Here is a 10,656-nt window from a genome sequence, read left to right on the forward strand (position 1 = left end):
GCACAAATACGTCTTCACATTATCTTCCTCCATTAGCTTGACCAGGAACTGATTCAGGCTAGACTCCTGAGCCATATCACCCTTCAACTGGGCTACCTCCGCTACCAGTCTGAGGTTTTGTTGGTGCTGCTCCTCCAGCGCTTGCTCCTTGAGAGCCTGTTACTTCTGCTGGCTGCGGATAAACAGTTCCTCCATGATAATCTCCCTACGCTCGACCCCACGGCACCCAAAGCAATGTATGTAATAGAACTCAGAATTTTCTTTAATGGAAGCCACTCTAATGTCAAACATGTAGGGTGTGGTGTACCACAGGGCAACTCTCTACGCCCTCTACTCTTTTCTATTTTTGCCAATGACCTGCCACTGGCATTAAACAAAGCATGTGTGTCCATGTATGCTGATGATTCAATCATATATAAACTTCAACAACCACAGCTAACGAAGTCACTGAAACCCTTAAAAAAGAGTTGCAGTCCGTTTTGGAAAAGGTGGCCAGTAATAAACTGGTCCTGAACATCTCTAAAACTAAGAGCATTGTATTTGGTACCAATCATTCCATAAGTTCTAGACCTCAGCTGAACCAGGAATTGAATGGTATGGCTGTTGAAAAAGTTGAGTAAACTAAATTACTTGGTGTTACCTTAGATTGTAAACTGTCATGGTCAAAACATATAGATTCAATGGTTGTGAAGATGGGAGAGGTCTGTCCATAATAAAGAGACGCTCTGCTTTTTTGCACCACACTTCAAAAAGCAAGTCCTGCAGGCTCTAGTTTTGTCTTATCTTGATTATTGTTCAGTCATGTGGTTGAGCGCTGCAAAAAAAAGACCTAGTTAAACTGCAGCTGGCCCAGAACAGAGCGGAACATCTTTCTCTGCATTGTAACCAGAGGGCTAATATAAATACTGTGCATCCCAGTCTCTCTTGGCTAAGAGTTGAGGAGAGACTGACTGCATCACTTCTTTTTTATAAAAAAACAATGTGTTGAAAATTCCTAATTGTTTGCATAGTCAACTTACACACAGCTCTGACAACCACACTTACCCCACCAGACATGCCACCAGCGATATTTTCACAGTCCCCAAATCCAGAACAATTTCAAGAAAGTGTACAGTATTATATAGAGCAGGGGTGGGAAAACTTTTTGGCTCGAGGGCCACATCGGGATTTTGAAATTCAATTGAGGGTCGGATTTCTTGGGGGACCAATTGTTTGTTAAAATCAATTTGCGGGGGCTTCCTGAGTGAGGCAGCGGTCTAAGGCACTGCATCGCAGTGCTTGAGTTGTCATTACAGACCTGAGTTCAATCCAGGCTGTGTCACAGCTGGCAGTGACTGGGAGACCCATGAGGCGGCGCACAACTGGCTCAGCATTGTCCGGGTTAGGAGAGTTTTCCCAGGCCGAGATTTCCTTATCCCATGGCGCTCTAGTGACTGCGGTCACCGGGTGTACGGTGTTTCTTCCGACACATTGGTGCGGCTGGCTTCCATGTTAAGCGGGCATTGTGTCAAGAAGCAGTGCGGTTTGGCTGGGTCGTGTTTCGCTGGACGCACGGCTCTCAACCTTTGCCTCTCCCGAATCCGTACGGGAGTTGCAGTGATGGGACAAGACTATAACTACCATTTGGATACCATGAAATTGGGGAGAAAAAAGGTTAAAAAAATATATAAATATATTTATTTTTTTGTAAATGTTTCGCGGGCCGGATTGAAGTGCCCGGCGGGCCGTACTTTACCCCCCCTTGATATAGAGCCATTATTGCATGGAACTCCTTTACCTCTCATATTGTTCAAATGAACAGAAAAACTGGTTTTAAAAAAACAGAGAAAGCAACATCTTATGGCACAACGCCTCTCCCTTATTTGACCTAGATATTCTGTGTGGATGTATTGATATATAGGCTATATGTGCCGTTTTTTTAATGTAGTTCTCTCCTTGAGCTGTTCTTGTTTATTAATGTTCTGTATTGTCATGTTTCATGTTTTGGGTGGACCCCAGGAACAGTAGCTGCTGCTTTCGCTAATGGGGATCCTAATAAAATACCAATACTAACTGTATGAAAATCTGTAGAGTACAAATATGAGTTACAATGAACAGAAACATGAAGGCAAGATGCAACAATTTCAAAGATTTTGCTGAGTTACAGCTCATATATAGAAATCAGTCAATTGAAATATATTAATTAGGCCCTAATCTATGGACTTCACATGACTGGGAATACAGATATGTGTCTGTTGGCCATAGATACCTTCAAAAAAAGGTAGGGGCGTGGATCAGAAAACCTGTCAGTATCTGGTCTGACCACCATTTGCCTCATGCAGTGCGACACATCTCCTTTAAATCGAGTTGATCAGGCTGTTGATTGTTGATTGTGAAATGCTGTCCCACTCCTTTTCAATGGCTGTGCGAAGTTGCTGGATATTGGCGGGAACTGGAACACGCTGTCGTACACATCGATCCAGAGCATCCCAAACATGCTCAATGGGTGACATGTCTGGTGATTATGTAGGCCATGGAAGAACTGGGACATTTTCAGCTTACAGGAATTCTGTACAGATCCTTGCGACTTGGAGCCGTGCATTATCATGCTGAAACATAAGGTGATGGCGGCGGAAGAATGACACAATGGGCCTCAGGATCTCATCACGCCATCTCTGCGCATTCAAATTGCCATCGATAAAACGCAATTGTGTTCGTTGTCCGTAGCTTGCCTGCCCATACCATAACCGTACCACCACCATGGGGCACTCTGTTCACAACGTTCACAACGTGTTCACAACGTTGACATCAGTAAACCGCTCGCCCACAGGACACCATACACGCTGTCTGGCATCTGCCCAGTACAGTTGAAACCGGGATTCATCTGTGAAGAGATGGCCACCAGCGTGCCAGTGGCCATCAAAGGTGAGCATTTGCCCACTGAAGTCGGTTACGACGCTGAACTGCAGTCAGGTCAAGACCCTGGTGAGGATGCCGAGGACGCCGATAAGCTTCCCCGAGACGGTTTCTGAGTTTGTGCAGAAATTCTTTGGTTGTGCAATCCCACAGTTTCATCAGCTGTCGGGTGGCTGGTCTCAGACCATCCCACATGTGAAGAAGCCGGATGTGTAGGTCCTGGGCTGGCATGGTTACATGTGATCTGCGGTTTTGAGGCCGGTTGGATGCACTGACAAATTCTCTAAAACAACATTATGGTAGAGAAATTAACATTCAGTTATTTGGCAACAGCTCTGATGATGCATGCAGTCAGCATGCCAATTGCACATTCCCTGAAAACATGGGACATCTGTGGCATTGTGTTGTCTAACAAAATATTCGGCAAAGGAGAAATGCTCACTAACAGGGATGTAAACAAATTTGTGCATAAAATATGAGAGAAATCTGCTTTTTGTGTTTATGAAAAATGTCTAGGATCTTTTATTTCAGCTCATGATTCATGGGACCAACACTTACATGTTGCATTTATATTTGTGTTCAGTGTACTTTCTGAAGGACAGCTAAACTGAAAGACAACTAAGAACCTAGAGATTATTATGGCATATTTGCAACGCAAATGCCTTGTGAGTATAGCAAGCTCCCAAAACAATGTTATTGCATGATTCAGGCAACCTTATTGAAATGAGAAACTCCCTGGCAGTTATAAGCCCAAACTTCCAGAAAACAGATTATCATATATGCCATGTAAATCAGGGACTTTGTATAATTGACAATCTATTGATTGTTAATTCCCTCATATCAGTGCAAATTAAACAGATACAGAAGTGAGTTAAATCAACAGATTTGTAGCAAATCTCTAGCGTAGATTCCTTTGACCATATCAGGGCTTAATTTACAAGGGCTTGAGTAGTAAAAAAACGTATACAAATGTATAAACCTTTATATACAGTGTATTTAATCCGATTGTCTTAATAGGGCCTGTTACAAATTCCCTGCCAGTGACTTATCGGCATCTCACAACCCTTCCAAGCTGCACACTCCACTCCCCATCCCCCACGACCGGAACCTGAGTCTAGGGCAGGGGTATTCATCTCTTACCCTACGAGGTCCGGAGCTTGCTGGTTCTGTTCTACCTGATAATGAATTGCACACACCTGGTGTCCCAGCTCTAAATCAGTCCCTGATTAGAGAGGAACAATTGAAAAAAACCTGTGGAACTGCCTTTGAGGTCCAGAGTTGAGTTTGAGGGGTCTAGGGGTACAATAAACCAGCTTCTCAAACACTCTCTGACCTGGGCCCGGATTGGTTGCAAAGGGGCATGCTGTGAGGGGGCAGGACACCTGACAGCTCTTCGACTGTGCAGGCGTCTCTTCACTCCTGTGAGTGGACTTCTGGGATGGAGTGCATACAGAAGTGAGTTGTTGTAACTTGTGTTTGCCATTTACTGTTGGTAGTAGTTAATGATAATTGTGTCCATATCTAGCCTATACAGTCATTACTAGTGCTCCTGCTGTGCTATTGTATTCATGCCAATTGTAAATAGCCTATTCTTTACTGTCCATTTCCTGTACTACAGAACCACATCCTTTCCACATCTATTCTGTCTGTTGTATGTGTGTCTATGGCAAAAAAGTTCCCTTGTGTGTAACTCTGAGGTCACCTCATTCCCCTCTTACCAGGGGAGGTGCTAGTGGGTCACAGGTCAGCCCAAACAGAGAATCACTCTCTTTCAGGGCCTGTGGATGAAGTCCTCTGTGGAATGACTAATGAGCACCGACTGCATTTCAATTGATTTGTTTATTAAAACATTTCAACAAAATCAGAACTAGACCAGCATTTGCCCATCTGCTGGTGATAGTAAATATAGTATTAAGCGTAAGAATTGAGTAAAGCGTAAACAACTTTACATTATGATGAACTGACTTGGGTTAAAGTGAGCTGGATTAACAATTAAAATCCAATCTGAGGCCAAAGCACTGAGGCCCTGTATAGTCTACATATGATTAGTTGGCAGAAACTAATATTGAACACATGACACAAAGCCATCGAAAGAAAAAGTACCAAAAGCAATCAACAGAACAGGAGTAAAAACCAAATAAAACACTGATCATTCTTATTATAGCCAAAGTAAAAACATTGATCATCCTCTCAGCATTGCCAACTCCACCTGACTGACAGTTGTTCTTGAATCAGCGACCAATAGAAAGAGGCAGAAACAGTCCCTGGACGCAAAGTAGGACATCTGGAGCAGACTGAAGACAGGCCACACTCATCCACCAAGTCACATCGAAAACAAACTGCTTTTCCTAGTCAGTCAGTTAGGACACAGAGGAACTCAATGACAGTGTTAAAATGAAGACGGACCCTGTTAAAAAATAAGAAAGTGTGAGAAGTGTCCCTACATGAGTTCCATTTGGACATAACATGGAAATAACCTTTACGTAAAGGATTGAAATTGGGTTTCGCCAGTCCATTCTGATTAAAATGCTGGATATGAAACTGAAACAAATATAGTCCTTGACTGAACAAGAGTACAAACAGTAGTAAAAAAATACGGAACACACAGCCTGTGCATTGGGAGCAAAATGTCCAAAGTCATGATTGAGTTTCCCAAAGCTTCTCTTCTCATCATCTGGAGTGGAGTTCGGTGAGTAGAGAAGCCATCAGATTGTCGTTTTATAGAATCAAGTGTCATGTTTTGGACTCCTTACCTTCAAAACAACACAGCATCAATGTACAGGTATGTAGAAAGCTCTGACGGAGTCTGCTTGGGGTTGAGATATGCTTACAGGCTGGAGATTAAGGTGTATCATGGTGGTTTGGGTTTCTGCTGCTCAATGGACTTCCAGGCAGATTATGTTCCTTTATGAAACAAGTAGATTGGCCTTTGAAAACCTGCGGAAAAAAACAAAAATCCATTTGTTTTTGAAACAAAATATACTAGACTGGGAAAAGGACAAAAGAAAGAGTGGGATGGATATTGTAACCTACCAACCAGTGACTTACCTCTTGACGAACTGTTAGGAGTGCCGATCAACTCGTAGCTGGAGAATCCCACCTCAGATGTCAGGTATGTGGAGAACTGTTCTGGTTTGAGACGGATGCTGTGGTAATTCCTAAAGATGCTATCCTGCAACAGTAACAAACGGGGAGATATTATTATGTCGTCTTGAGTCCTGAACTGCTCCAGAGCTGAGCACAGCTGCACATCCTCATTAGGAATTTTGCAAAGAAACAGGCTACTTGCTAAAGGTTAGAGTTCTTGTTTTGGCTATCATCAATATGGCTAATTCTGTATGTGCATTTGGCCAGTGTAACAGATCACACGATTGGTGCTCCTTACAACACTGCCCACTCTCTCACCGTGAGTTTCTTCCTCTTGCCGTACGTGATCCAGGGCTGCGGCTCCAGGATGAACATGCCTCCAGGACGCAGGTGTCTGAACACTCTGTGGAAGAGGCGCTTCAGGCCACCGTCTCCCCAGTTCAGGTGGACCCACTTGGTAACGCTGAAGCACAGGATGACGTCATACTCTGGTCGCTGGGTCAGCAACAGAACATCACTCTCCAGGACATAGTTCCCCTGAGGAGGAGAGGGAGGGCAAGGCGATGAGTTCTGAACAAGGTGTGATATTTCTCTCTGAGGGTCAAGCAGAAGTCGAGGCAACACAGTATTGTTAATTTCATCCTTAATATAATGAATAACGATTACTAAATGGAAAGAAACAAAGGCTGAAGTGCACAAACGCTTACCTTGATAAAAGAGACATTGGAGGGGAAGTCGCCAGGAGGCATGGTGGGTGTTTTGGGGAGTGGAGGTGCTGCTATGGGCCCCCTGGAGATATGCAAGGAGACAGGGAAGGAGCTTGTCCCCAGTTCAACAGCAAGCGCTCCAGAGTCCTTCTCCTCAGCCCCACTCTCCTGATCTCTTCTCTCTGCGCGACGCGACAACGCCACACCATCCGCTGCCTCCACTGAGACACAGTCGCTTCTCACCTGCTTTTCGACATTTCCATTCTCAGCCCTGCTGTGCTCGCTTTCATTCTGTTTGTGTGTTTGTTCGCCTGAGTGTGACTCGTCTTCCTTCCTCTCCTCCTGTCTGTTTGCCTTCTCCTCCTTCCTCTCCTCTTCCGGCCCATTGGTCTTCTCCTCCTCCCCTGCAGTTCGCCGGGCCTCCTGGGCCTGCAGTTCTGACAGGTAGTGTCTGATGTTCTGGCGGGCCGCGTGCACCAGACCCCCGTCAATGTCCAACCCCAATATGCGTGCGGGCCGCAACTTCTTAGCAATACACAGTGTCAGGTGACCAGTGTTGCAGCCCAGGTCCAGCACTGCTTTACCCTGGAACCACTCTGGACGCAGACAATGGAACCGCGGGTCCTCAGAACAGCCTGGGTTGCGGTAACCATAGTACTTGTTGTAGTTCCCATACTGGAACTTCTTTTTGTTGCCTTGGTGCTGTTGTCGTTTGTGCTGGTTGTGGGGCTGCTGTTGCTGGGAGGACCCCCTGGGACCTACCACTGGGGTTTGGAAGGAGGACTGTGCGTTTCTCCCGGGCCCAGCTCCACGACCCTTCTCCTCCGTCCCTGACCTGGACATAGGAGTAGATTGGGCCATCGGAGGGTCTGTTTTACTAGAGTTGCGTCTGCGTTTGCGTGGCCGGCTAGTGAGCTGGTTCGGGCCTCCGGATGTGGCTGCCGAGGAGTCTTCCAGGGCTCGAGGCTGGGCCTGGGGGGCTGATACAGTGAGCGTGGCCTCATCCTTGCAGTTGGAGGGGTTGATCTCGTTACCATCACCACCTTGGGGGTCCAAGATGGCTGGGACACTGGGTGCTTCGAAAACTGAGGCAGACGCAGCACTAGCAGATGCCAGGTTAGATAGAGAAGAAACAGTAGTGGTCACTTCACCACTTCTCTCTGAATCTGACAGGTCCAACCCGGAGACTGAGGACCCCCAACCACCTCCTCCATGGTGTCTGTTGCGGTGCCTCCTCCTGCCGCCACTCTTAAAGGGCGACACAAGGAGGCCCCTACCTCCCATCCCGCTGTTAAGGTTGAGAGGGTCTGTGATATCCCTGGGAATGAGGATCTCTACAGGGTCGCGGTTCTTGGCAGGCAGCGGGGAGGACCTGGGTGTCTCAGCGTTCAGGGCCCTGTTCACGTCCTCATCCAACAGACTGTTGAGGTTCAGCGGGTCAAATATGTTTCCTCCCAGCAGGAAGTTGGTGGGCAGAACCGAGTCACTCTCAGAGTTGGCCCGTCGTCGTCTCTTACCTGCTGGATGCTTGAACCCTGCATTCATTGTGCTGCGACGCTTTGAGAGTTTCTGCTGCTGCTGTTTGGACTGCTGCAAGCCATTTTTGGGGTTAAGGTGCTGCTCAGTCACCATGGCCTCCTTTCCAACACTCTCTGTCTGGTCGTTGGGGTCAGCAGACCTGCTGTGCTTGGTTTGGGTCCCACTGTCTGGCATGGGGCAGGTAGAAGCACCATCAGTGCTATCTGGGTTGGCCAGGGTGACCTCTGGCACTTTGGTGGTATTGTTGCAGCTTCCAATGCATTCTGAGAGTTTTTGGGGTGGCAGAGGTGGTGCTGGGTCCACTTTCGGACTTCTGGTTGGAACAGTCTCTTTTTCAACAGACATCTTTATCATCTTCCACTCAATATTTTTGATGCTGACATGGGACCACCATACTGAAAACACACAAAAATATATTACAATGATCTCTGAAATTGATAAATCATAATATTTATCAATTTATTACATTTTACAATTGTTTTCTGTTTCTGCTTCCCTGGCCATTTCAAGCACTTATTCAAAATATGACAACTTGTAAAACTTGCCATCTACTGACAACTTGATTTGTGCCTGCATGATATTCTATAAGAAGTCCCCAAAATGGATACATGTCACTGGATATAGGCTAGTAGAAGTTATTGGAGGCAAACGTTGAGTGTACGTCTACAATGAAGACATGTAAACCATCTCCTCAATGCCTACTTCTGCGCGTGAACACGCTTCCTAAATACTGTTAAATGAATGGCGGTATTTTCCACGAATCCACCTCTTTGCGTTCATGAATAAATGCGGCGAAGTAAAATGCAAGAACACAAACTTGCCGTCTTGCTACAAGATGAGGCAACTGTATGTTTATCAACAACAAGTCTCAGCTCACCGTTCCCCCGCCTTCCCGTGAAGCCGAACTGTCACTGCCACACTCCCTCCCGAGTTACAGGCGTTCGCCGCAGCATCTGCTTTGTTGATAGCTTATTTGTTCGCTAATATTATTTTCACTGTTGAAATAAATACATTATGTTTGGGAGAAAAGCCTCTCCAAAATTCATAAAACAACCAGTTCTGTGTGAATTTCACTATGATTGCGAGCTCGCTGTACACAACAAACTCCGTTTAACTTCTAGCTCAACAGCTCAATCTCACGCAGGTTGGAAGGTTCAAAGGGTTATTTTACCATTTGCTAAGAGCCTACACACTTAGACAGGCCTCAGAACCAATAAGGTTACGATTTTTAGGCAGTCTTCCTAAAATCGACCAATTACAGACGTGCATGGGTTGGCCAATTCACGTCGACCTAGTTTTACACACAAATAGGTGTCCCATAATTTGCCTGTCTGAAATGAAATGTGTTATTCCCCGCGATTTGGAGAAATTCCCTATCAAAAAATGTATTGTAAACCTGTAGACGGTCAATAAGCGCCGTTTAGTTCACAATTTTTACATCAACGGAATATTGTAGAGGCAAGATTAAACAACAGATTACAAACGCCCCCAACCCCTCTCATGATTTCCACTAGTTACCACAGCCACAAAGTCAAAATGGGCTAGGTCGTAAAAATTCCTGAAAACAAACATTTGCTTTTTGGTCTAAATTTAAGGTTAGGGTTAGGCATAATGTTAGCAGTGTGGTTAAGGTTAGGGTTTAGGTTAGGTTTAAAATCAGATTTTAAGAAGATAAATTGTAGAAATGGGCGGAGTTTATGACTTTTGTGCCTCGATGGGAGGAGTTTGCACCGGGTAAAAAGGTATTGGATTCGTTTTGGAACCGGGATGCCTCCCGGGCGTGAGCTAGGTGCCCGGTTGTCACTAGTTACCACAGCCACAAAGTAAAAATGGTCTATACCATAAAAATCCATAAAAACTAAAATATACTTTTTGGTCATAATTTAAAGCTTTGGAGTAAAACAAGCTTATATTTTGTGTTCTGATGGGGTACAACAGTTGAACTAACCTCATGAGGCTAAATTACATTCTTCAAGAATCAAGCAGGTATCCTAGTGGTTAGAGCGTTGGACCAGTAACCGAAAGGTTGCTGAATCTGTCGTTTTCCCCCTGAGCAAGGCATTTAACCCACTGTTCCCCGGTAGGCCGTCATTGTAAATAAGAGTTTGTTTTTAACTGACTTGCCTAGTTAAACTGAAACAAAATAAAAAATGGATGTAGCAATTTAGGGTTAGGAATAAGGTTAGCAGTGTGGTTAAGCACATCACCTCCTTCAGATCCCGGTGTTTGAGAGTGAGTCACGCTTCAGCGCCAACTCAGTGGCACCATGTCATTTTTAGGTTATCTGGACAGTGTGTGAAGTATAATAATAATACCCTTCCGATTGCTGTGTACAGGACTACAGGGCAACACAGTGAACGGGATGTTAGAATATCCTACTGATAGAGCAGTAGTAATCTGTATGTTTTTTTGTTGATGCGGCCTTTAG

The 10,656-nt window shown here is 45.2% G+C and overlaps 1 protein-coding gene across 2 annotated transcripts; it reads right to left on the reverse strand.

Moving 5' to 3' along the window:
- Positions 1-4,715: 4,715 nt before the first annotated feature.
- Positions 4,716-9,384, reverse strand: LOC106603102 (7SK snRNA methylphosphate capping enzyme). 2 transcript variants are annotated; one of them, XR_006769618.1, is made up of 6 exons: positions 9,106-9,384; positions 6,690-8,623; positions 6,301-6,519; positions 5,944-6,067; positions 5,727-5,832; positions 4,716-5,648 (listed from the first exon to the last, which is right to left on the reverse strand). XR_006769618.1 is itself a non-coding variant. In XM_014196324.2 (5 exons), exons 2-5 carry the CDS (start codon positions 8,580-8,582, stop codon positions 5,792-5,794), a joined length of 2,277 nt encoding a protein of 758 aa, XP_014051799.2. In that variant the 5' UTR covers positions 8,583-8,623; positions 9,106-9,384; the 3' UTR covers positions 4,716-5,791. The 2 variants fall into 2 exon arrangements, 1 of the variants encoding a protein (XP_014051799.2); XM_014196324.2 differs by having other exon boundaries at positions 4,716-5,832.
- Positions 9,385-10,656: the final 1,272 nt, after the last annotated feature.

The sequence above is a fragment of the Salmo salar genome, chromosome ssa04, assembly GCF_905237065.1.
Source record: "Salmo salar chromosome ssa04, Ssal_v3.1, whole genome shotgun sequence".
Lineage (NCBI taxonomy): Eukaryota > Metazoa > Chordata > Actinopteri > Salmoniformes > Salmonidae > Salmo > Salmo salar.